At 43.7% G+C, this 27,411-nt stretch overlaps 1 protein-coding gene across 16 annotated transcripts in view; it reads left to right on the plus strand.

The window, feature by feature from the left end:
• PPFIBP2 (PPFIA binding protein 2) overlaps positions 1 to 27,411 on the plus strand; it is a 201,343-nt gene that overhangs the window by 67,567 nt on the left and 106,365 nt on the right. For 15 of the 16 annotated variants that reach the window (XR_004537596.1, XR_004537597.1, XM_033928355.1 and 12 more), the window contains 2 exons: positions 813 to 896; positions 10,902 to 11,015. Coding sequence is in view for 14 of the 16 variants with exons in the window: in XM_033928355.1 (XP_033784246.1) it covers positions 813 to 896; positions 10,902 to 11,015 (198 nt within the window). In the remaining 2 variants the exon portion in view is untranslated. Of the gene's footprint in view, positions 1 to 812; positions 897 to 10,523; positions 10,689 to 10,901; positions 11,016 to 27,411 lie in introns of those variants that run through there. The other variant, XM_033928368.1, reaches the window with a different exon arrangement.

Genomic DNA, 27,411 nt, shown 5'->3' on the forward strand with positions numbered 1-27,411 from the left:
GGGGCACCTCTCCTGCTGTTGGCGGGTATGTTGCTTGGCAGCAGGAGTGAATGGGCATCTCTCCTGCTGCTAGGGGAGTGTTGGGTAGGGGGATCGTTTGACGGTGGCAGGAAAGAGTGGGCATCTCTCCTGCTGCCGGGTGAGGGGGGGGAGGGTTGGAGTGGTATTACTTGACAGTGGGAGGGAGTGGGCATCTCTCCTGCCAATCTTCAATTTATTTTTGTTTTTTTAATTAAGTTGTGTTGGGAAGGGGGAGGTCTGAGCTGTCAAACCTTACTTTCCTGTCAGTGCCTGAGCCAATCTGCACTCAGGCGTTGATCAGAAAGTAAGGCAACGACAGCTCAGACATGTAGGTAAATTTTGGCAGCAAATGTGGCACAACAAGGTTAGAGAATCACTTGGCAATTATAGAGAATTGCTCGGAGTAATCATTTTAATATTAATGACCTCGTTGTACTACATTTGCATGGCAGTATCGAAGACTGCTAGAAAACTCGGAAAAGATCTCGGTAAGCCATTTTGATAATCCACCGCTAAAATACATGCACGCTAAACCGGCTGGAACCGGTTTAGTGAGCACTTTAAAGTCAGATTTCAGTTTGGAGAATCTGCCCCTGAAAGGGGTACTTAACTTTGCTTCAGGCTTGCAGCAAGTAGTATGAAGACAGATGGCTAGAGCCTTTCAGAGGTCAGCTTGAGAAATAATTGATATATTCTTCGCTATAATTTTCTCCAACATGCCTTCAGTTGTCCATAGATGGCGCCACTGTTGAACCCTAAGAATGTTAATAAATTGTTTGTTTTATCATTAGGTAAATCATTCGACAGCGAATAATGAAACCTATCAAGAAAGACTGACGCGTCTGGAAGGCGATAAGGAATCTCTTGTATTACAGGTACCAAATATATTAATATACCATGTAATAAGAAACATATTCTGCCCTGTGTTGTTAGAGCATTTTCCAAGTGCAGAGGACATTCATGTGCCAGACGACAACTCATTAACTAATCAATCGGAGTGTCAAGCTCCTCTGTCTTGCAAGAAATGACCTCTAAATATTATTACTTTTATTTGTCACTTAACATTTTATCACTTCCAGATGTGTTATGTTTGGTTTTAATTTTGTTTATACAGTATTTGTGAATGTCTTGCTGTATTTTTCACAATGAAGGTTTATTCAGCTTGATATACCACCAAACACATCCCCTGTCTCTCTCAAAAAACAAACCTAATAACAACAAAAAAACAAACCAAAAGTCTTTATTGGAACCAAAGAAGGATTTGCTAATATGCTGAAGATGGAAAATTGTTTTAAAGCAGGGGTCTCAAAGTCCCTCCTTGAGGGCCGCAATCCAGTCGGGTTTTCAGGATTTCCCCAATGAATATGCATGAGATCCATATGCACGCACTGCTTTCAATGCATATTCATTGGGGAAATCCTGAAAACCCTATTGGATTGCGGCCCTCAAGGAAGGACTTTGAGATCCCTGTTTTAAAGTATTTAAGAAATAGATCATGTATTTTTCTGTGCAGGTTCGATTGACCGTAGCTCATGGATTAAACATGGTTACAGATTCCAACAATGGGGTCCTTTTACTAAACGCTAACATGTCCATAGTCTATAATGGACATGTTAGCGTTTAGGGCACGCTAAAATAGCTAACACACCTTAGTAAAAGGACCCCAGTATTTGGAACAGCAGCTTTGCTATTTCTTGTGCTTGTTCACAAGAGGCAGATTTTTTTTTTACTGCAACCTGCAACAACATTTGCTTTCCAGCACACAATGGAAATTCTATGTCATATATCTATTTATTTGTTAGGATTTAGCGTATGCATTTTCCGTAGCAGCAGAGTGTGGCGCAGTGGTTAAAGCTACAGCCTCATCACCCTGAGGTTGTGGGTTCAAACCCACGCTGCTTCTTGTGACCCTGGGCAAGTCACTTAATCCCCCCATTGCCCCAGGTACGTTAGATAGATTGTGAGCCCACCGGGACAGACAGGGAAAAATGCTTGAGTACCTGAATAAACGCATGTAAACCGTTCTGAGCTCCCCTGGGAGAACAGTATAGAAAATGGAATAAAGAAATAGTGTGAAAAGTTTCAGCCTCTGATAACCTGGTATTGTGACATCATAATGCCCCATTCCACCAATAAGAGCCAACCTCATCAGTGATGTCACAATGGCTTGGTTGTCCTATATTTGGCTCACTTCTAGTACATTTTGATTTCTTGAGTGATACAGTGGTTAAAGCTACAGCCTCAGCACCCTGAGGTTGTGGGTTCAAACTTACGCTGCTCCTGTGACCTTGGGCAAGTCACTTAATCCCCCCCCCATTGCCCTGGCTACATTAGATAGATTGTGAGCTTGCCGGAACAGACAGGGAAAAATGCTTAAGTACCTGAATAAATTCATGTAAACCGTTCTGAGCTCTTCTGGGAGAACAGTATAGAAAATTGAATAAATAAATAACATTCAGGTACAGTAGGTATTTCCCTGTGTCTGCAGCAATGCGGAGTAAAGTGCCTTACCCAAGATCACAAGGAGCAGTGGCGAGATTTGAATCCTATTTTTGTATCATTATGTAAGCTCACTTGCATTTTTCCCTCTCCCCCCTCCCCGGATAGCTTGCCTAGATTGGTACACACACTTTCCTGTTTACAGATGCAGTCTAAATGCCTTGACTGCTAGAAAGTAGAGGTGGACCTTTATTGCAACCTGGGTTTGAAATTGTTCCATTCTCCCTTCCACAGCTTTAAACTGTGTGGCCTGTTTTATGTCTGTAAGCGGTGCATGCTTTCATGATTTGGAGATATCCTGTGCTTCATTTTTCAAAAATGGTATGAATGTGCAGCTGAAAAAGGCACAAATACCATTCACTGGAGGTGGAGCTTCAAACAAGAATATGTGTTACTACACAAGTGTTGTCGCTTTACCAACCCCCCAGAGCACTAAGGTCTGAAGGGAAGGTTTTGGAGGGTTTTGTTTCGTGTACATATGCATTGTGAAAATATGAGAGCAATTGTGATTTCCATTGTTTTATGGAACAAATTGACAGGATCAATGAAATCACTTTCAGATATTCTGAAATTTAAAAAGGTTTTGAAAACTACTATGTTTATGGAAGCTTTTATTTAAGGAATAATGTTTACAAGGAGTTTATAGGACTTGTGTGTTGTTTGATAGCTATGTATGTATTTTTGTAAACTACTTAGGTTTAAACAGACTAGAAATGTACCATATTTTTCTCTCCATAAGATGCACCTGACCATAAGACGCACCTAGTGTAGAGGAGGAAAAACCAAGAAAAAATTCTAAAGCAAATGGTGTACCCTGCCTACCTGCCCTGTGCCCTGTACCCTTTCCCCTCTCTGGTGGTCTAGTTGAAGGCCGGGACAGGGTCAGGGCACATGGCAGGCCTAGTGGCAGGCAGACAGCCTACCCCCGGTACCTTTGTTCCAAATTCCAGTGGTCCAGGCAGGCAGGCAGGCAGACACCCCACAGTACTTTTTTTTCTAAATTGTGGTGGTCCGGTGATCCTGTGCTGTATCTCCTACCCCTCCCTCGCTGGACAGCTGCCTCCATGCCTTGGCGGAGTGAAGCACAACGCAAGTGCGAGCTTTTCTCGGCCTGCCCGGGCCCGCGATGCTCATTCAGTAAACAGATGGTGCTCAGTCCTTTTATTATAAAACAGACTATGCGGTTTTCGCTGTATTTACTGCCAGCCATTAGTTTGGTGTTTTTAAAGAGGTTTTATTGAAACACTTGGACATATGGATTTACACATGTATGGTTTTATCATTTAACATCAAGACTCCTGAGGCAGGCCTCCTTGGGCCGAAACACGATCGTGTTGAGTCTGTTTTATAATAAAAGGATTGAGCACCATCTGGTCTCCTTCGTTGTTTTCGTGCCCCTCACTGTTGTGAAAGCAGTTTCTCCTGTTTTTCTTCTGAACTTTGGGCTCCTTTTATCAAGCCGCGCTAGCGGTTTAATGCACGTACTAGCGCGTGTTAAACCGCCGGCCGCGCTGGCCGCTACCGCCTCCTCTTGAGCAGGCGGTAGTTTTTTTGGCCAGTGCGGGGGTTAGCGCGTGATGAAAAGTCACGCGTGTTAACCCCGCTAGCGCGGCTTGATAAAAGGAGCCCTTTGTTTGGCTTTCAGCCGTATTACCTACAGGCCCAGTGAAAACATGTGTGCTCCACTCCTGATTCTAAATGGACCCACAATATATACCGTATTTGCCGGCGTATAAGACGACTTTTCAGTACCTTAAAATCCTCCCCAAAGTCGGGGGTCGTCTTATACGCCGGGTACTGTTTAGAGAGCTGCACGGGGACGCCCCTAGGGTCGCGGGGATCCCATGGGGACGCCTCCGAGGGTCGCGGGGCTCCTGCGGGGCTGGATGCTCAGTCTTCTGGATGTACGCGGCTCTTCTTCTCCCTACCTTCTCTGCTTGCAGCACAGAGCCGAACGGAAGTCTTCCCGACGTCAACGCTGACGTCGGAGGGGAGGGAGGGCTTAAACAAAGCCCTCCCTCCCTCCGACGTCAGCGCTGACGTCGGGAAGACTTCCGTTCGGCTCTGTGCTGCAGGCAGGGCAGATAAGGAGAAGGAGAGTAGCCTCGCGGTTCGAGTGGCTACCAAAGGAGAGGAGCGGCCCGCCCCGCCCCGGTTGCAGCACAGCCGGCCAGGTTCCCTTACTTTTGTGGCACTTCCCCGACCGACCGATAACAGCCCGGGTCCGACAATCCTCCCTGCCCTGTAGCCGCGAATCTAAATTACCTTCTTACAGCAGCTGTAAGAAGGTAATTTAGATTCGCGGTTAAGGGCAGGGAGGTTTGTCGGACCCGGGCTGTTATCGGTCGGTCGGGGAAGTGCCACAAAAGTAAGGGGACCTGGCCGGCTGTGCTGCACCCGGGGCGGTAGAGAAGGTGTGCGGAAGAAGGGGTAGTCTTATACGGCGAGTATATAACAAAACTCTATATTTTAATTAAAAGTTGGGGGGTTGTCTTATACGCCCAGTCGTCTTATACGCCGGCAAATACGGTAATTGTACAAAAAAAAACAACAACCAACCCACTCTTCAAAAAAGGAGCTCCTTAAGTTTCTAACCTCTAGGACAGGGCTGCCCAAGTCCGGTCCTCGAGATCTACTGGCAGGCCAGGTTTTCAGGATATCCACAATGAATATGCATGAGAGAGATTTGCCTGCACTGCCTTCTTGGTATGCAGATCTCTCATTGTGGATATCCTGAAAACCTGGCCTGCCCGTAGATCTCAAGGACCGGACTTGGGCAGCCCTGCTCTAGGACATCTAACAGACATGCTTAATGAATGCTAAAACTTAGTCTACTGGAAATGAGAAAGCCTGGAAAAAAAAAGACAAATAGCCGATATGAGCTGAATGAATTCTTACTTTAAAGTGAAAAGCCTTTTTCAATGCTGGTTTTATGGGCTTACAATTTAGTTTTATTTTGGACTGTTTTGTCCATTGCCCTGGTAGACTGGATGAGTTACTTTTTTGATTAGTTGTTAAACAAGTTGTTTCACTTTATTTAATATTTGTTTAGTCTAATGGTTTTTACATCTAAAAATGTTTGTGCTGGGAAGTAAATGTTGGGGTTGATTATTGGGTAGGAGTGTCTCCTGCCCAAATAAGTCCTGCATCTGGAAGTGTTATTTAATCTGCTAACTGGGTAACTGCCGGGCAGAAAGGCTGAGCTTAGACTGCATTAAGCACTAGTGTGTGTATAATGCAGGGGGAAAAAGACTTACTGCAAAATGCTTTAACATGTTTTGTAGTCATTCACCTGACAGGATCGTGCGCTGTTTATATTTTAAAAATATTGGGGGATGGGGTGTGGGGGGGTAATGGGTGGCTTGGGGAAATCCACTGCTTATTCCTAGGATAAGCAGCATAAAATCTGTTTTACTACTTGGGATCTAGCTTGATACTTGGGATACCAGGCTTGATGGACCTTCAGTCTCTCCAAGTACAGCAATTCTTATGTGAGCCAAGTATAGGACCATCAAGCCATTGTGACATCACTGATGAGGTTGGCTCTTAGGCATTGGTGGAATGAGGCATTATGACATCACAATCTCAGCTTTGGAATGTTGCTACTGTTTTTTGGGTTTCTGCCAGGTACTTGGAACCTGGGTTAGCCACTGTTGGAAACGGTGGACCTTTGGTCTATCCCAGTAAGGCAGTTCTTATATTCTTATGTTAATGGGTGTGGAAGTATTATCCAGCTTGCATGCATTAACTGGATAACTCAGACTTACGCAGGAGCACTTGGTGCCTTGTAGTGCCTCCTAAGTGCTCTCACGTTATTTTTACAGGTTCTGAGCACTAATGGAAAAATTAGCAGGCGCCCTGCAAAAAAAAAAAAAAAAAAAAAAGCCCTATTTTAGGGATGCGGTAGAAATAAGCATGGGAGAATCCCACATTAAAACATAGTAAGCCCATGTCTTAGCGCAGTGGCATATCGAGGGTGGGTGGCACCCCCTTTTCTTTCCCCATACCTCTTTAATTTTCCTAGGGCGAGCAGCATTACGAACTTGCTGCTCATGTCATCTTGATTCTTCCTAGGAGCAGGACCAGGAAGTGACATCAGAGAGAGCTGACACTGACATGGGCAGCAAGTTCATGGCACTGCTCATGCTGGGAAAATTAAAGCAGTACGAGGGAAGGGAATGGGGGGGGGGGGAGTGTCAGGAAGGAGCAGGGAGGGGAGCAGAAAGGATGACAGATGCCGGCCCCCACTCCAAGATGGTGCCTGGGATGGATCCCCCTGCCCCCCCCTTACTAAGCCACTGTCTTAGTACATCTTAATAAAAGGGTCTCTTATAATGCACCCTATAAGGATTGAATAATTCCAAAGTTGTCAATGGAAAATATCAAATATCCAAAAAATGACCAAAAGGCAAGACAATTACGGATATGTTATTAATGCTTCCGATTTTAATTCCATTGTAAAGCTAACTGGGGAAAGACCTCAAACGCCCAAGCGTTTTAAAGTGTTAAAAGCAAAAACACTTTAATGGGGCCATGAACATTATTATTAGTCACAAAACCCCAGTTTGTTTGTTTTTTTCTTTTTTTATGTGCATTGAAAAACCATTATGCAGTTGGCTTTTGAATGAATTGATCGGTAAAAACAGCCTCGACTTTACATTGTCGAATAAGCTCTTCCCCTGAAGAAGCCGTTTAGCAGTGAAACGCACAGGCCAAAGTTCCGTCGGGAGCAAGCTCAGTGCTATCTTTGTCATTTAATGGCCGACTTTAGGAGTTAAATGTGAAAAGGTTTCATTTAAAACTAATGAGAATCATTTAGGAAAATCACACCGATACTGCCTGTTATCGATCCTATAAGTTTGCTTTTTCGATGCACATAAATTTTGATTTAATTAACACGAATAAAAAAAGAAAAAAACAAACGGGGGTTTTGTGACCAATAATGATGTTTGTTTTTTCTTTTTTTTATTCGTGTTAATTAAATCAAAATTTATATGCATTGAAAAAGCTCCATTAAAGTGTCTTTACCCTTTAAGGATTGTCCGGTTGCATGCACCTTCTTTTTTCCTGTGAGCGACAAGTTCTAAAACTGATTTTTTTTTTTCGTGTGGGCAGGTTCCAAAAACCAGATTTGCAAGTATTTTTGTGAGCGACACTCCTAGAAACTATGAGCAATAGTTCATGTGCTCCGCTTAAAGGACCATCTTCTCTACTTTTCTACGTCTTTTCTATTAGCAGTGTTCTCAAAAATTCATAGAAATCAGTCCAATGTTAATCAAAATAAACTGGTATAAGTGCCGGTGGGATGTCAGACCACCCTCTGAGCAGCATAGCTCACTGGGGTTTAATTCCTCATTCTTCCCGAGGGCACACTTTTTATCCTCATATTATTTTAGTTCTTTTCAAAACTTATCACAACATCATTAAATACTTCCAGAAGTTAATTTCATAAGTGAATTTCATGACTCGGTTTATATATTCAACATTTAATTTAATAACTTAGCTTTTCAGCCGTCGATGTAAATCCCCCTTAACCAACGCGTTTTGCTTTCTTTGTCAAGGTAATGGGGAAGCTACACAACTTTTCTACATCACTCCTAAAGCCGTCGGCTTTAGGAGTGATGTAGAACAGTGTTCTTCAACCACCGGTCCATGGACCAGTGCCGGTCCACAGAAATTTCCTGCCGGTTCACAGGGCCAGTACGTGCATCAGGCCCAAAACAGTGTTCTTCAACCGCCGGTCCACGGAGCGATCGATGTGGCGTTATCTTTGAGCCAACTCCCTCTTCCTCACTGATTCAGTGCACAAAGCCACGGGAAGTGGCTCCTACAGGCATCCTGCGCCTGAACCGGAAGCCTTCTTTCTGACGTTGCAACGTCAGAGGGACGGCTTCCAGATGAGACGCGGGACGTGCAAGGTGCAATTAGTACTATTATGGGGGTGGAGTCTGGGGTGGACATTGGGTAGAGATGGGTGGGGTCTGGCCCACGACGTAGCCCAGTGTTCTTCAACCGCCGGTCCATGGACCGATGCCGGTCCACAGAATAATTATTTTATTTCTGCCGGTCCATAGGTGTAAAAAGGTTGAAAAACACTGATGTAGAAAGTTGTGTAGCTTCCCGCTTAAAGGAAACCTAGATCTGAGTACTGGTCTGAATACCATGGACACCCGGGCACGTAACAGTGGTCGTTATACCCGGATATTGACTGGATACTGGAACTGAATGTTCATTACAAAAAATTCACAGTGGACGCATTAAAAAAAAAAACCAAACACCTCCCAAAACACTGACCACCATGGGCTAAATATCTTTGGGGGGGAGGGGGGGTTAAATTTTTTTTCTGTGATCTAAAAGTAAAACTACTAACCCCTTCTTTTACTAAGGTGCCCTAACCGATGAACGCACGCTAAACACTAAAGCGTGCATGTTAGTCTGTGGACGCGTCAGCGTTTAGTGCACGCTAATTCAATTAGTGTGCTCTAAATGCTGACGTGTCCAAAGACTAAAATGCACGCGTTAGGATGCGCTAAATCGATTAGCGCACCTTAGTAAAAGAGGGCCTAAATATAAAGGAAGTATGTGCAGGGGGTCTCAAAGTCCCTCCTTGAGGGCCGCAATCCAGTCGGGTTTTCAGGATTTCCCCAATGAATCTGCATGAGATCTATGTGCATGCACTGCTTTCAATGCATATTCATTGGGGAAATCCTGAAAACCTGACTGGATTGTGGCCCTCAAGGAAGGACTTTGGAGACGACTGGAGAAGACCAAACATGGGCAACTCCGGTCCTTGAGGGCCGGAATCCAGTCGGGTTTTCAGGATATCCTCCATGAATATGCATGAGATCTATGTGCATGCACTGCTTTCAATGCATATTCATTGGGGAAATCCTGAAAACCCAACTGGATTGCGGCCCTCGAGGAGGGACTTTGGGGACGACTGGACAAGACCAAACATGGGCAACTCCGGTCCTTGAGGGCCGGAATCCAGTCGGGTTTTCAGGATTTCCCCAATGAATATGCATGAGATCTATGTACACGCATTGCTTTCAATGCATATTCATTGGGAAATCCTGAAAACCCGACTGGATTGCGGCCCTCGAGGAGGGACTTTGGAGACAACTGGAAAAGACCAAACATGGGCAACTCCGGTCCTTGAGGGCCGGAATCCAGTCGGGTTTTCAGGATTTCCCCAATGAATCTGCATGAGATCTATGTGCATGCACTGCTTTCAATGCATATTCATTGGGGAAATCCTGAAAACCCGACTGGATTGCGGCCCTCAAGGAAGGACTTTGAGATCCCTGGTCTAGAACAGACATGGGCAATTCCGGACCAATCGGGTTTTCAGGATTTCCCCAATGAACATGCATGCGATCTATGTGCACGCACTGCTTTCAATGCATATTCATTGGGAAATCCTGAAAACCCGACTGGATTCCGGCCCTCGAGGAGGGACTTTGGAGACGACTGGACAAGACCAAACATGGGCAACTCCGGTCCTTGAGGGCCGCAATCCAGTCGGGTTTTCAGGATTTCCCCAATGAATATGCATGAGATCTATGTGCATGCACTGCTTTCAATGCATATTCATGGGGGAAATCCTGAAAACCCGACTGGATTCTGGCCCTCGAGGAGAGACTTTGCGATCCCTGGTATAGGGTAAGCATTAAAGCTTCCACTATATGCAATACTGTATGGTGTCAAGAAGTTTTCATCCCTTTCAGCGCTTTTAGTATATTTTTGAACTGTTTTCTAATCTTGTGCTGAGCTGTGTAATTCCATTTCTGTAGTTTCACTGTTTCCCTTCATGTTATAGCTTGTGAAGCTTTGGAAACATTTCAGAAATGGGGCTTAGTTGGTGCTTTAACATGCCCTGAACGCATTGCATTCTTTCACGCTCTCAGGAAGCATTATTGCTGGCAAGCTGTGAGCAATAAGGTTTTTGGCTGGGTCCCTGTAAACCAGCTCTATGTGTTTGGTGGGTTTTTTGTTTTTTTGTTTTATGGAACACCAAAAGAGCAGGCCACTCGTAGCACCACTTCCGTAATAACTGTCCTGTGCCTCTTTGTAATCCTTTTATAAGTCTGAAAACAGGCCGGTGTCCTTGTCGACTTTCACAGGGCCATCCAGGAGAGAAAAAGCAGCAAAGGCTCTAGAGAACAAAGGTGCAGTGAGCGCAAACAGATCGTCAGGCAGGAACTCCGATTATCTGTACACGCAGGGCGGAAGCAGAGTTTGATGTTATTACTCTTGAGCAGTAAATGGAGAAGAGCCGATGTGTGAAAATGAGCTCCCGGGCTGCCCTAGCTCCTAAGCGTTGGCTTGCAGAATGTGGGCATGCAGTCTCGTAACCCTTGTACTTGTTTTCTGGCATGCAGGTGAGTGTCCTCACTGACCAGGTGGAAGCCCAGGGAGAGAAGATCCGGGACCTGGAAACCTGCGTGGAAGAGCACCATCTGAAGCTAAATGCCACCGAAGAAATGCTTCAACAGGTGAGACTGGCTGACTTGGCTAGGTTTCTCTTTTGGGAAAGGGGGGATGTGGGAGAGACCAGAAAGAGCTATTCTGAAGGCTGACGCTTAAGCTTCCAGGTGTTTTAAGATCATTTTCCTTCTCTATCCCGCTGTTCGCCTGAAGTAAAATATCATACAGAGCAAAGACGTGACTCGCCCACTTTGCAGAGTTGTATGTCGTGTCACGAGAGGCGGTGGGTTTTAGTCCGCCTTTGTGGAGTTCATAGAGCAGGTACATGGTAAATGGAAGCAGATAAAGACTTACGTGGTCCATCCAGTCTTCCCAGGTATGAAAAACCTTCATATGCTGAGAGATTGGAGAAACTGGGATTATTTTCCCTGGAGAAGAGGAGACTTAGAGGGGATTTGATAGAGACTTACAAGATCATGAAGGGCATAGAGAGAGTAGAGAGGGACAGATTCTTCAAACTTTTGAATAATAAAAGAACAAGAGGACATTCAGAAAAATTGAAAGGGGACAGATTCAAAACGAATGCTAGGAAGTTCTTCTTTACCCAACGTGTGGTGGACACCTGGAATGCGCTTCCAGAGAGCGTAATAGGGCAGAGTACGGTACTGGGGTTCAAGAAAGGATTGGACAATTTCCTGCTGGAAAAGGAGATAGAGGAGTATAGATAGAGGATTACTGCACAGGTCCTGGACCTGTTGGGCCGCCGTGTGAGCGGACTGCTGGGCACGATGGACCTCAGGTCTGACCCAGCAGAGGCATTGCTTATGTTCTTAAGGCGATGTAGAACCAATATTTTACCTGCTAAATTCCACTATAAGATGTCTATAAGTCCTCTCTGACATAAATTTTAATTTTATGCACTAATCCCCTCCTTGCTGTTCTTACCTTAAATGTTCCTTTTTCTATAAAATATTTTTTTTCCTCCCCTCCTTTCTTTTGTGCCAGTCTGTGGGCTCCTTTTACTAAGCTTTGATAGCGGTTTTAGCGCGCTCTAGACGCTAACGCCAGCATTGAGCTGGCGTTAGTTCTAGCCACGTAGCGCGGGTTTAGCACGCGCGGCAATTCTGCACGCGCGAAAAACGCTATCGCAGCTTAGTAAAAGGAGCCTTATGTCTCTGTGTTCTTTTATTGACTATACTTTGTATTAAAATGTACCCATTTCCTTTTTTTTAAAAAAAAAATTTAAATTGTATATCGCGTCGTAAACCGAGATAAACGATCAAATCAAATTTTTAATGAAACTTGCCCTCCCCCCATGATATGCAAGACCTCTGCTCAGAGGATATAAATGTGGTATAAAATATACATGTTTCCTCCTGATCCATCCTTGCCATGTTCAGGGCTCCGACTGTTAAAAAAAAAAAAAAAAAAATTTGCCCTACACGGGTCCCAATTCCCAGGCACTGAGGCACCGTCAAAACCCACCCCATCCCAGTCTATCCTGCCACATACCGGACACAGACCGTAGACGTCCCACCTGGTATTAACTATATTGCCCCTCTGCTGGGAGGGTGGGCAGTGGGGAATAATAATTTATGTGGTAAGTAGAGAGCAGGGCTGAAGGAAGCTTGGGGCCCAGTTGAATAACCTGTTCAGCAAGTTGAATAACAACAAAAGTGTTCTTTCTCTCGGGTTAATTTAAATAAATTATCTCATGCCTGCCTCTGAGTTTTAGGTGGCTCAGTTTAAATCTACTCAGGAAGCAAAACATGAGGTCAGAATGTACTAAGCAAGTTGAAACTCCCGTTTTCTTAAGCATTTAATTATTAGGGTTTTACTAACTGCCTTTCGGAAGAAATTCACACAAAAGACGGTATGTAATTATTAGCCACGGGGAGGAAGTTTTTAATTTTGCCCCAACATTTTTACCCATTCATCATACTGAGAGAGAGCTTCATTAGTGAATGCATAGTCATCTTTCTATTAGGGCAGGGGTAGGCAATTCGGGTCCTCGAGAGCCGGAGCCAGGTCAGGTTTTCAGGATATCCACAATGAATATGTATGAGATGGATTTGCATGCACTGCCTCTTTGAGATGCAAATCTATCTCATGCATATTTATGGTGGAGATCCTGAAAACCTGACCTGGCTCCGGCTCTCCAGGACCGGAATTGCCTACCCCTGTACTAGAAAAAAGCTAGAATCCCCCAAATATAAACTAAGAAAGGTAGACAGCACTGCACATGAACCAGCCGTCGCCCCAAAATAATGCCAATGTATATAATTAAATTATTAAATATTGAGGGTAAGCCAGGAGTACTGGTAATCAGGGCACCATAGCTGATAATCAGGACACCATAGCTTTTACTATAGCACTGAGGCCTCACCTTTAATATTTAATAATTTAATTATATACATTGCCATTATTGCTTTGACCTAATTTTGGGGCAACGGCTGGTTTGTGTGCAGTACTGCCTACCTTTCTTAGTTTATATTTGGGGATTCTAGCTTTTTTCTGTTTTGATATTCCCCTTTGAGTTTTGAATTTGTAATGAATTAAATAAAATAACCTTGGATGCATCTATCCCAGTGTTTGCTTTTAGGTTCTGGAGCCACCTGTTCATATAACAGCGTTTTGGCCTTAGGTTGCAAATAGCATCGTCCCATCAATGGCATTTGTCAGCAGGGTGGGAAAGGGTATGGAATTTTATAAAGTAAATCTGGGTTTTCAGTTTCAGGGGCCTTGGTGACAGCTGAGGAGCAAAGAGCTTGCAAGGAGTGATGTTGTACGACTACTAGCCAAGGGAAGGAATACAGTGTTTGGCAGAGCTTTGCTAGAGTGGAAGTTCTATAGATGGACGCCTTGTTGTGGGTGCCTTGGAGTTGCATGGTGAGAAACCAGCATCCGGCAGCTCAGATTCCATTATAGAATGCTGGTGTAACTTGCTCTCATTGCGCTTGCCGTTAACAGCCGTGCGAGGGAGACGATAGACTACCATTCCCCCCCCTGCTGGCATCAGGTCCGCTTCAATTGCCATAGCCCTTCCCAAGGGGAAAGTGAAATGGGAGGGGTGGAGCAAGGAAGGCAGCTGCCAGGAAGTATAAAAGGCAGGGCCAGGGTTGGGTTAAAGGAGGCCCAGGGAAGGAGGGAGTGATCACCATGTGTCTAGGTATTCTGCTTGGCTGAGATAAGCCAACCTTTACTCTTTTGAACATTTGGAAGACCTGTTCAAGGGCCCTTCCCTCTAATGGGCTACTCAACCTGGCAATTAGGTTAACTGTTAGCATACACTGTCTCCAATTCTGGAGGCCACACCTTCAAAAAGATATAAAAAGGATGGTCCGGAGGAAGGCGTATGGGGGACAGACTTAAAGAGCTCAATATGTATACTTTGGAGGAACGGCGGAAGAGGGGAGATATGATAGAGATGTTTAAATCCCAAAATTTAACTACAAAATATTACTCACCAGAGATGGGTTACATTCCTCCGATAACCATGTCACAAACCAGTGGAGAAAAAGCCTCAAAAATTTCAATGCAGCAGTAAACAACTTCAATACTGTTTAAAGTCCAAGCTGCTTATGTACTATCACTGGCAAAAAAAACACTCCACCACCACTGAAATGTAATTATCAAAAGGGTAATTCCCTGAGAAACCCTTTGAGAGGCACTTGTTGGAGGATTGGGCATGGATTCTGGATTAAGAGCATAAGAAGATAATGATTTGCCTCCGCTGGGTCAGACCAGTGGTCCATCCCACCCAGCGGTCCGCTCCCGCAGCGGCCCTCCAGGCCCATCACCTGTGCAATGGTCCCTGACTATTCCTCTAACCTATCTCAACTCCTATCTGTACCCCTCAATCCCCTTATCCTCTAGGAACCTATCCAAACCTGCTTTGAAGCATCTAAACGGTGCCATGGTGTTTTCATCTACAGTCTGGCTAGACATTTTCTACCAGTACAGCACGGCATTTCAGACCATGGTCCCAAGCTAAGTAAAACTTTTTTTTTGCTTTTCCTGTTTCACAGTGATGGGCATATTACCCTTTTGATAATGGTGGTGGTGGTGGGAGTTTTTTTTTGCCAGTGATAGTACATAAGCAGCTTGGATTTTAAACAGTATTGAAGTTGTTTACTGCTGCATTGAAATTTTTGAGGCTTTTTCTCCACTGGTTTGTGAAATGGTTAATCGGGGGAGTGTAACCCATCTCTGGCGAGTAATATTTTGTAGTTAAATTTTGGGATTTTTTTTCTATTACTCTTAGTTTTTTTCTTGAGAGATGTTTAAATACCTACATGGCGTAAATGCCCACATGAGTCGAGTCTTTTTCATTTGAAAGGAAGCTCTGGAATGAGAGGGCATAGGATGAAGTCTAAGGAAATAGTTTTTTACAGAAAGGATCGTAGATGTGTGGAACAGTCTCCCGGTAGAGGTGGTGGAGACAGAGACTGTGTCTGAATTCAAGAAAGCGTGGGATAGGCACTTGGGATCTCTTAGAGATCATGGTTGCTGTGGATGGGCAGACTAGATGGGCCATTTGGCCTTTATCTGTGCCAGCATATTTCTGTGTTAGAGTATGTAAATTTCCACATAAACAGCTTGGCATAGTAAATAAGAGTATCTGTTTTAGTGAGAAATGGAGGATAGTTTAAAATTTAGGGTCTCCGGGCACCAAAATCTTTATTGTGGTCCAGGTGTTTCTACAGTGGTTTATTTTTGTTTCCTTGTTTAGTTTTTAAATACGGCACCATTCAATATTTCCCCCATAATGAACTTGCAAAACAACTAGCTTGGGAAGTTTTCCTTCAGTCTGTTGTTAAAGGTAGCATTATAGAATACTAGCGTACACCCGAATTGGCACCTTGAAATATAGGTGCATCCATGTGCCAGGTCAGTGGCAGATGTGGCATGCAACATGTTTAGCTTATAGTATTCTATAAATTACTCATGTAAGTTCAAGACACACCCATGCCCCTCCTGTGATCTGCGCTCGTGTATGCCCCCTTGCAGTTATCAGCTGTAGCACTTCTGTGCTCCTTTAAAGAATAGTTCATAGTGCACTTATATGTCATGGGACATGTAACTGCACTCACCCAGTTTCTATGTATTGCAAGCAGTGGCATAGCGAGAGAAGTTGGCATCCAGGGCAGAAGTGCCTGGCATCGTTGCCCCAGGTTAACCTCCCCCTCCCGATGTGCTCTTCCCCACCTCTCTGGCATGGCTGCACCCTCCCTGCTGTTCCCCACCGCTCTGACATTGCCCCCGGTACCTCTTCACACTTTTGCCTGCAGCAAGCAGTCTGGAATACCTGCTGCTTGTGCTGGCTGGGCCTTCCTTCTGATGTCACTTCCTGGTCCTGCAAACAGGAAGTTACGTCAGAGTGAGGGACAAGGCCAGCGTGAACAGTGAGTAGAACATCCTGCTCACTGCTGGCGAAGATTTGAAGAGGTAGTGACAGGGGTTGCCCTTCAGAGATCTATCCTATCCGGTAGTGTTGTGGGGGGGTGGGTGTAGGGGAGGAGAAGTGCCAGCGCCCCTGCAAACTTAGTGCCCAGGGCATTCTGTCTTCCCACTCCCCCCTTGCTATGCCACTGGTTGCAAATAACACGGATATACTTATTGCCACCCATTAAGGTGGCATTTTGCAATATGCACGGACTATTGCAATAAAAGTTTACATACGGTGAGTCACTGGGTGTTAATTGCATGGTACAGTCCACACCCATTTCCTGTCTCATTAAGAGCTAAACATGAAGTCACGGTGTTAGCTGTTGGCACCTGATTGTGCTGCGAGTTAACTTGCGCTAATTCACGTGCCACATGCTGGTTTCAGCATATGCCATACCATTGCCTAGATTGCACAGATGCATTTAAATTGTGTTTCCTATTTTTTTTTTTTTTTGCACAAGTCAGTTACAGGTCAGTTTTCAGAAAGTGTTTAGCTGATGCGGATATTTCTCGACACGCCAAGGCCTTGGAGGAGAGTGTGGCTTAAGTGGTTGTGGGTTCAAACCCTGTTCTGCTCTTTCTGACTCTGGCCAAGTCACTTAATCCCCTCCATTTGCCCCAGGAACATTAGACAGATTGTGAGCCTGCCAGGACAGACAGGGGAAATGCTTAAGTACCTGAATGTAAACTGCTTTGAACATAGGGCGCCTTTCACGAAGGTAATGCTAGCGGTTTTAGTGCACGCTAGCCGAAAATCTACCGCCTGCTCAAAAGGAGGTGGTAGCGGCTAGCGCGGGGGGCAATTTAGCGTTCGCTTTTCCGCGCTTAAAGGCCCTAGCGCGGCTTTGTAAAAGGAGCCTATAGTTGTAAAATTACAAAAAGGTGGTATACAAGTCCCAATCCTTTTCCTCTACTGTGTCCAGAAATTTTACTTAAGGGCACTGAAGAAGCAGAAAAAAAAAAAAAAAGAATTGTAAATCACATCTGGCCAAAAGGTGACAGAGAGGGGATGAGATTTGATAGTTTTACTGTTTTATTATAAGAATTTTTATTATTAGAATTGTTATTATTGAGATGTTGATTGTTATAGTATTTTATGAAAAAAAAAAAAAAATTTAACACCTCAGAGGTACACCAATGTGAGGTAAGATGAAAAGGTAAGAGCTACACTTCTCCCTCCGTATTCGCGGTTTCGATTATACATGGGTTTTAGCTTGCTGGCTCCTCCCCCCAAATGACATCAGCTTGCATAGAGAAATCGCTGATTCCAAGCGTTTACAGAGAAAATCGCCGATTCCCAGCACTTTCTTCACCGTGTTTTGCCTCTCACACCATGTTGCTCGCGGTTTCACCATATTCACGATGGTTTTTAATAGAAAACTGAATAACATTTGAAAAAGTTATTTGCGGTTTTTCTGTATTTGTTAATCCCCTATCGCGGCGAATACGGAGGGAGAAGTGTACTGTCAGTGTAGAGTGAAGTCTTTAAAGTGATTTTGGGGCCAGGTTTTTCACTTTTGATTGTAAAAGTAACCTTTCTTTATACAAATTAGTAATGCAACAATGTTTTTAGAGCTTTTCAGTTTTTTAGAATTTTGGATAAACAGAGTAACATAGTAAATGACAGCAGAAAAAGACATGAATGGTCCATCCAGTCTGCCCAATCGTACCCTCTCTTTAAATTACTGATTTAATTTCAATTGCCCCTTTCCCTAGATATTTCTGGGCCAGAAAGCCAGAGCTCTGCCCGGTACTGTGCTTAAGTGAAGTGTCTGTCAAAGCTCACTCCAGCCCATCCTCAACTGAATGGCCATATACGGAACGCAAGACCTTGCAAGTCTGCCCAGTACTGGCCTTAGTTCTTCAAAGGATCTTGTACTGCCTTTCTGTGGCTTACATTTTTTTGTATGCCGCTGACCCTAGTGGGCTCACAATATGAGATTTTGTACCTGGGCGGTGGAGGGTTAAGTGACTGGCCCTGGGTCACAAGGAGCCCCAGTGGGAATCAAAAAAACAGTCTCCTACTGTACATGTTATATTTAAAATTATTCCCCACCCCCAGTTAATTTGTATTGCTATTCTTACATCTTTACAGGCCTTGACACTACAATTGTACATCCATCTGGTTTTGTGCACTTTTTAAAGACTCTTTCATCTATGGTAATTTGGTTTACTATTTTTTTTTTTCTTCTCCTTTTCTGCATTGAGGAAGTAGGGGAAGGGTAGATCTTTTTTTTTTTTTTCATAAAAAAAAAAAATATAGTGTATCCAAATGAAACTAATCCAAGCCAAAAACAACCCAAACCTATTTATAGTCTTGGAGAGAACTACCATTTAAGTTTGTGTTGGTGCAAAGAATTCCTTTGGGTCTAACTTCTCAGTTAACCACTGACAGGAGAATTCCAGTTTGTCAGCTGGATTTGGGTTTCCTCATTTCGCTAGCCCTGTGGTTTTCTTCTGCCCTTGAGTGGGCCAAAATTAAAATGCTATGTTAATCAGGTTTTCTATTGCACCTTTAGCTATTCCGTTCAAGGTTGGATTACATTACAAGAGGTTGGGTCAGTTATCCAGGAAGTTACAATGGACAGATTGACGCGGACATTCAGTAGGGTTGCTAGCACAGTTAGATCAGTATAACTCTCGTACAGTTATGATGTTTAGGCTGCCTGAAATGAGATAATAAACTGAACAGCTACAGCATTGAAGACTAATATCACGTTTCCCCGAAAATAAGCCCTAGTCGCCGGCAGCAGCAGCAGTGCTCTTCCCCCCCCAACCCATCTCTCCCCCCAAAATAAGCCCTAGTCGCCGGCAGCAGCAGCAGTGCTCTTTCCCCCTAACCCATCTCTCCCCCCCAAAATAAGCCCTAGTCGCCGGCAGCAGCAGCAGTGCTCTTCCCCCCAACCCATCTCTCCCCCCAAAATAAGCCCTAGTCGCCGGCAGCAGCAGCAGTGCTCTTCCCCCCCAACCCATCTTTCCCCCCAAAATAAGCCCTAGTCGCCGGTGGCAGCAGCAGTAGCGCTTCCCCCCCCCCGACCCATCTCTTCCTCGCATCGGAACTGCGAGTCAGAAATAAATACCTTATAACAAACCGGCAGCGTCGGCAGTAATCTAGACAGGCTTCTTTGTGGCCTGGGCCATTCCTCTGCCGAGTTGCTGATGACCCTTTCCTCCATTAAATCTCTCTTATTGACACCATATGACAATTTGTTATACAATGCTGTTAACTAGAGGCTTGAGTGATGCTTGTGGTTTCCTAATACCATTTAATTTATAAGATAAAGCAGCATAGCAGAGAAACTGAAAGTAAACCATAACCTTCTGAGATCTGACTTTCAGTTGTAGAGTCTTATTATTTACGTGACTGTGGCTGAACATTACTGTTTAATTTCTACTCTCTTTCTCACACCCAGTCATTTTATTTTTTGAATGTTATTTCCAAATACATTTTAATACTAAACATAGATGTTTAGGACTATTTCTATTATAGTCTCTAATAACAGAAACAAACAAAAAAAGATTAAATAAAAACATATGTATACATAAGAAATAGAGAAATCGTAACTGAAATCAGGAAGCAAATCACTGTGGAAAAGGCATGCATGCAAGATGTTGTTGAAAAGTCCAGCTCCTATGCTGGCAGCTCTCAAAAGGTCTTTAATCACAAACAGAAAGTGCTAGAGGCTATTAAACCTTCTAAACCTCCTGGCAACCCTTAAAAGGGATTTTTGTTGAAAGATAGTAACTCAGCCTCTCTACTCAAGTCCTACAAACTCCAAATGTTGAAAATATTAAACCCCCAAAGCAAGTTGCTCATTTTGCACGTTCAGCCCTAGGCCTCGGGTTTGTGGTTTACCAACCAACCATGCAGACAGCTGCTGGCACTTGCAATGTTTTCTTTGAGGGTGGGAGAGAATATGGATACTCACCTTAGAGAATGACACAGGGACAAATTTTTCCCCGTCCCTGCCAGAACGCATTTTCCCGTCCTGGCGAGTTCTTTTCCTGTCCCTGCTCCATTCCTGCAAGCTCTGTCCTCATCTGCACAAGCCCCAAACACTTTAAAATCCTAAGTTGCAACATTCTAGAGCTCAGATTGTGATGTCATAATGCCTCATTCCACCAATGCCTAAGCTCCGTCCTCATCTGCACAAGCCTCAAACCCTTTAAAATCATAAGTAGCAACATTCTAGAGCTGAAATTGTGATGTCATAATGCCTCATTCCACCAATGCCTCAAACACTTTAAAATCATAAGTAGTAACATTCTAGAGTTCAGTTTGTGATGTCATAATGCCTCATTCCACCAATGCCTAAGCTCCGTCCTCATCTGCACAAGCCTCAAACCCTTTAAAATCATAAGTAGCAACATTCTAGAGCTCAGATTGTGATGTCATAATGCCTCATTCCACCAATGCCTGAGCTCCGTCCTCATCTGCACAAGCCTCAAACCCTTTAAAACCATAAGTGTTTGAGGCTTGTGCGGTTAAGGCAGAGCTTATAGGAATGGGAGTGTGACAGCGAGAAAACGCATGGGGACGGGACGGAGAAATTGAGTTCCTGCGGGGACGTGGACAAATTTATCGCCATGTCATTCTCTTAACTTGTCTTCTAGGTCCACAGCCCATACTGGTCTTGGTAAATAAATCAGAAAGCGAAGACCATTATTTTAGAAACATTGCTGTAACCCATGTAGATAGATTGGAATGATATGGGATATAAAATTGATAGATAAATAGATATGATGGAAATTACTGAAAAGCAGGAAAGGTGAAAGCCAACTGCTTTTTCCATTTCATGGAGACTTTTGAGGGCAAGTGTATAAGAAGCCACCTAATTGTTGGTGATATGAAGGCGTCAATGGTAGTATTCTAGTATTTAACGGGCATAAGTGACCTCTTATTGAATTCCAACTATTTATTTATTCATTCAGTTTTCTATATCGTTCTCCCAGGAAAGTTCAGAACAGTTTACATGAATTTTTCCCTGTCTGTCCTGGTGGGCTCACAATCTATCTAATGTACCCAGGGCAATGGGGGGACATTAAGTGACTTGCTCAGGGTCACAGGGAGCAGCGTGGGTTTGAACCCACAACCTCAGGGTGCTGAGGCTGTAGCTCTAATCACTGCACCACCCTAGAAACCAAAATGTAGCAAAAGTGAGCCAAGTGGAGGACAATGAAGCCATTGTGACATCACCGATGAGGTTGGCTCTTATTGGTGGAATGAGGCATTATGATGTCACAATACCTGCTCTAGTTATCAGAGGCTGAAACTTGTCACACTGTTTATTGATTCAGTTTTCTATATCGTTCTCCCAGGGGAGCTCAGAACGGTTTACATGAATTTATTCAGGTACTCAAGCATTTTTCCTTGTCTGTCCTGGTGGGTTCACAATCAGTCTAATGTACTTGGGGCAATGAAGGGATTAAGCGACTTGCCCAGGGTCACAAGGAGCAGCTTGGGTTTGAATCCACAACCCCAAGGTGCTTTAACCGCTATGCCACACACTAGCGGAAAAGTACACAACACAATTTAACGGTGTGTATTTTCCTGATGAGCATGTGAATGGAGCTAGGATCGGACAACAGGGTACGTACGTAATTTATTGAATATTATAAAGTACATGCTTTCTACCGCACGGGTGTGGGCATTTATACCAACTATAGGGCTGGTGTAAATGCGTTTTCAACTGTTTGCACTAGTGTTCTACAAAGAAAAGTAGGTTTCCCATGTTTCTTTCATCGTATAGACTTGAAATGGCCACCATAAATATCGAACTGCCCTCCAGGTTCGGGCGGGTCTGTGGGAGTCTGAGGAGTGGCTTCCGGTATCTCATAGAATAACTTATAAATTATGCTTACTTACTTTCAAATCCTTACTTTATAAAACTCCTGCGTTTATTTTCAAATTATTAATTCCTTACTCCTCGAATAGAATATTACGGTCAAACGAACAACATCTATTGACTATTCCTTCTCTCAAGATCATCAATACTAGACGACAACTTATTTTTTCTGTTACGGCCCCACAAGTCTGGAACTCTCTTCCTATTTATTTGAGAGAAGAACACAACCTTGATAAATTCAAGACTAGTTTAAAAACATTTCTTTTTAAAGATGCTTTTGATTGATAGTTTCCCATCTTGGATTTAGTTATTGAGTTGATTTTGATTATGGAATTTTACATCCCCTACCTTGTGTTTTTTCCCTGACTATTCTATTTTTAATATTTTGTAGTTCAATTCCCTTTTTCTTGTCTGTAAAGTTTGTTAATAGTCCTGTTTGATTTTAAATTTATGTTAAGTATTGTTTTACTCCTTAATACTGTAATTTTAATGTTTATTATTTATGTTCATCGCTTTGAAGTATGTTTAAGCGATTAATCAAAAACACTAATAAACTTGAAACTTGAAACTTGAGTGTGTCCGATGTAAACATGTGAAAGGTTCCCTGTTAAATATGTTGGTCGACCGCGCGGAGCTGAGTCCTTATTGGAATAGTATATTAGACAGGGCGTGGTGCGACGGTCCTTTCAATGGTCCTACAAAATCTTAGTGCTGGGTTATGAGGGGGGACCTGTCTGTTCAGGGCCTGTCACCGGACCAATGCCAGTTTCTCCTGTTGGTTAAGCGTCATATCCTACGCGTATGGATGGATGAGTGCTCGCCTGTCCCGCAGGCCTGGGTGGGCTCTATGAGAGAGATGGCGGGATGGGAATTGAGGGTGAGGGCGCCGGGATCAGAGAACCCGGAAGAAGAATTATTGGGCCTTGTGGCATGAGTTTCTCTCCCACCCGTTAGGGAGTGTTGACCCCCGTGTGAATGCCCTCAGCTGGAAATCTCAGCCCATGGCTTGATAGAATCCGCGGGCAGTCGATGACAGCAAATAGAGAATGCTCGCAAGGTTTGAGGGCAATGGGGTGCCTTTAAGGACTCTGGGCTCAACATACTGTATGTCACAGCTGGACAATATAATTAAGGGTGGATTCCTTATTATGTGCTTTCTTGCTTGCAAGAAATGTGATTTTTTTTTTTTGGTAACTTAAATCTATAACTGTATGAGCCACAAAAATGCAAAACCAAAACAAATGCTGGCACTTTAGCAAAGCTGAAAACGAATGGTTCTGTTCGGCCTTTAGAATGTGTGGATCAGCTGCTGTTTCTTACCGTTTGCTTTTCAGCCAGGCGTTCATTCTAAGCATTCGTTCATTCTAAGCATTAGCAGTGATCTGTCCTTTAATTAAATTCAAGACTCTGCGTTGCAGTCCCCGTACAAACTGGCCAGCCTTTTAGACTTTCCATTTACTTGGCTATGTAATCAGAGCAAACTGTGCCTTTTGAAGGCTGTAATTCATTGTCTGCTATTGTTTTTTCATCATTTCCTGAAGAGAGTGAATTCAGTAAGCTCTATCAGTTGTGTCTGGAGTCAGGAGAATAGTCTTGTGTCTGCTGCGGCTGACAGCAGCAATCTGCGTTTTGTCACTGCCATGTCTTTGCTACATTTTGCTGACCAGGTAGGGGTTGTTGTTTTTTTTTTTCTATCTTTCAAGCTTCAAAGTCACATTAGAAGCTAGGGTTGCACTGAAATTTTGTATTTTAGTTCGATTTGGCCCTGAATACGTTCTTCGTATTTGGCTGAATAGTGCTTTAAATTCAGATATGAAAAATTTGGGGCTCTGCTGTGCTAAATCCTTCTTTTATTATTTGTTATGTTAAAGCTGAATACCTGTTATTTGTGTTCACCTGAATCGTAAAATATGGTGTTTGTTACAGCTGAAAGTTATTTGACTGGATAATTTTCTACTTTCTAGTATCATTTTTATTTTACACACGTTCTCATGAGCTCTATGCGTAGAAAGAACTTTTGAATATTCTGATATAGAGGCTCATTTTCAAAGCACTTAGACACACAAAGTACTATAGATTTCTATGGTAATTTTGTGTGTCTTTCTCATAAGTCCATTGAAAATAAGCCTGATGGTCTTATCTGTTTTTAAAAGGAGAGTACCGTGCTTTAATTTTTCATATTTTCATATGATATTTGAAACGATTAAAATATGTGAAAATCTATGCACTGTCCAGTCTTTGCATAAATGCTATATTTCTGTGCACTTATCTACACTAAAGTCTTAAGATTTAATTTAACATGTAAGAGAAGGATTTCCCCCTTAGAATTCCATCTAGACTGTAACTTAATAAAGATTAATATCACTTTTTACATAGATTCATGCTGTATAGAGTATACATGACAGGCAGGGCTAAAGAATGTTCCTAATGTTTTTTGCCTGCTAAAGGGAAATGACGACTACTACTTATCACTTATATAGCGCTGAAAAGCGTATACAGCGCTGTACATTTTGACATTTATAGACAGTCCCTGCTCAGAAGAGCTTACAATCTAACTTGGACAGACAAGACATGACATATAGGGTTGGGGATGCAGAACCCAAGGTGAGAGGAGTTTCGAGTCGAAAGCACTCTCAGAGAGGTGGGCTTTTAACTGGGCCTTGAACCCTGCCAGAGACGGAACCCGCCTTAGGGAATCGGGCAGCTTCTTCCAAGCATACGGCGCAGTAAGGCAGAAGGGACGGAGTCTGGAGTTCCCGCTTTTGAGGAATCCTCCTCCGTGCAGAGTTACGTGTTCTCATAGGGATCCCTGAGGAAGACAGCCTTGTCGCAACACGGACCGTGTTGGATCCATAGCTCCCAATGGTTTGGGTCCTAGATATATTTAATGTGGATTATCAAATTGTACATTCTTAAATAAAGCCTGCATCTTGAACATCACCATCTCCACAGAGTTTTTGTTTTAGTTGAAGAGAAGGGCACAGATAGGAGGGACTTACCAGCTGAGCGGAGCTTATGGGGTGTGATGGTGGGAGGGGGGGGGGGGTCACAGGAGGAGATAAGAGAAGAGAGATAGTGGGGGGCAGCTGAGTGAGTACATTTGTAGGTCAATATTCGGAAATGGATGGGAAGCCAATGAAGTGATTCTAGGAGAGGGGCAACGTAAAGCATAGCGGCTCTCCTGGAGCATGAGTCGTGCAGCCGAATTCTGGATGGCACGTGCTTAGTGAAAACTGATTTTTTACCAGAAAGATAATATTCTCAGGAGTATTCAATGACATTGTTTTAGGATACCAGTCAATGTTTTAGGATATTTTTCAAAGTCTTTTCTGCACATAAAGTCATGCTTTATAGACAGGAATGGTCTGCAGTTTGTTTTATTTTAATACATCCCTAGTTAATTCAGCATATTATAAGCTTTAGTTATAATGCATTAGTTACAACACTGTTTACCTTTCATAAAGATAAGCTTACACGTGTATAAACTGTGCATGCCAGCTTGTACTTTCATTTTGAGGAGCCCATTTCTGAGTGTGGAGTTCAAGTGGGGTCTGAAAAGTTAGGCACCTGTACATGGATTAAATGGAGGCGCCCAATCCAAAGGCCTAGTGATGGCCTACAAACTCTTCCGTTCCATTTCTAGACCGCAAAACCTCGCGGATCGATGCGGTTCACAAAAATAGAAAACTGGACGTTCCCAGTGAACTACAAAGTGGACATCAATCAGTTCCACGCTCTAAAAATTTTACAAACAAGAATGATTTCAGTCATTTTCTGTAATGTATATAAAAACAAGACGTAACTCCTTATCCCAGTTAGATGCCTGAAATGCTAATAGACGTTGCTGGAACTTCTTATACACGCAACCTTGAACTGGGGGGGGGGGGGAGGGAAGGAACAAATAAAGCAGTATTATGTAGTGGATGGTTTGGTTTGAATAAAGTAAATAATTCTAACAGGTTTTCAGGCGCTTGACCACAACATAGTACTGGCCTATATGGCCTCCAAACTCCACTCTACGCCCTGAATTGACTGCTTCGCTCGCAAGAAGAAAAGCGACTACACGCACCCTTGGGACACGCCCTCCTCCATGTGAGTGCCCGCAAAAGATCTTACATTACCTACCACGCCTCTGGAACCAACTACCTACCAGCATAAGATCATTAGGAGGCCCTACTGAACTTCAGGAAGGCTGTACAAACTCGCCTCTTCCCCTGATCCTCTATGAGAATGCGTCAATCCAAATCCCCCCCGACCCTCTCACAAATGGCCCCGATCGCTCCACTATCTTGAGTCTCTAAAGCCGATGAGCTCCATCCTATGTCTGACATACCATGTTCCGTCAGACAATGTTCGGTGTCAGGTCAAAAGCGCGCCGGGACAAACTGAGCGCAACGTGGAGGTGCGCCCCAAAGAAAATGACTGTTTTAAAGGGCTCGGACGGGGGTGTGTGTGTGTGGGGGAACCCCCCCACTTTACTTTATACAGATCGCGCCGCGTTGTGGGGGCGTTGTGGGGGGTTTGGGGGGTTGTAACCCCCCACATTTTACTGAAAACTTCACTTTTTCCCTAAAAAACAGGGAAACAGTTAAGTTTCCAGTATAATGAAGGCGGTTACAACCCCCCAAACCCCCACAACGCCGCCGCGATCTGTATTAAGTAAAGTGGGGGGGGGGTTCCCCAACAAAACCCCCCGTCGGAGCCCCTAAAAACAATCTTTTTCTTCGGCGCGCGCTTCGGTCTTGCGCTCAGTGGTCGGCACGCACCTTTGTCTTCGGCGGTTTTGTCTATGAACCCAATGTTCTACCATTCTATGTCATACTGTTCACCACTGTCCTCCTATATGCCGTATTTACCATAGTGTCTGCCATGCTTCTATCTCTCATGCCATGTTTGCCACTCCATGTCTTCCGTGCTGTGTTTCATCATGCACGCTTGCTTTACCCTTTTGCCATCATATCATTCTATACTAACCATGCTTTACCATGTTTACCAAACTATACTCACCACGCTATGTCTCGCCATATCATATTTTATCATATAATGTTTTACCATGCTTTTTTTTTTAACCATACTATGTCTGAGAATATAGCACCATGGTTGGAGCTGCAGCCTTGGTACCCTAAGGTTGTGGGTGATGGCCCATGCTGCTCCTTGTGCCTCTAGGCAA

The sequence above is a fragment of the Geotrypetes seraphini genome, chromosome 19 (genome assembly GCF_902459505.1).
Source record: "Geotrypetes seraphini chromosome 19, aGeoSer1.1, whole genome shotgun sequence".
In the NCBI taxonomy this organism is placed as follows: domain Eukaryota; kingdom Metazoa; phylum Chordata; class Amphibia; order Gymnophiona; family Dermophiidae; genus Geotrypetes; species Geotrypetes seraphini.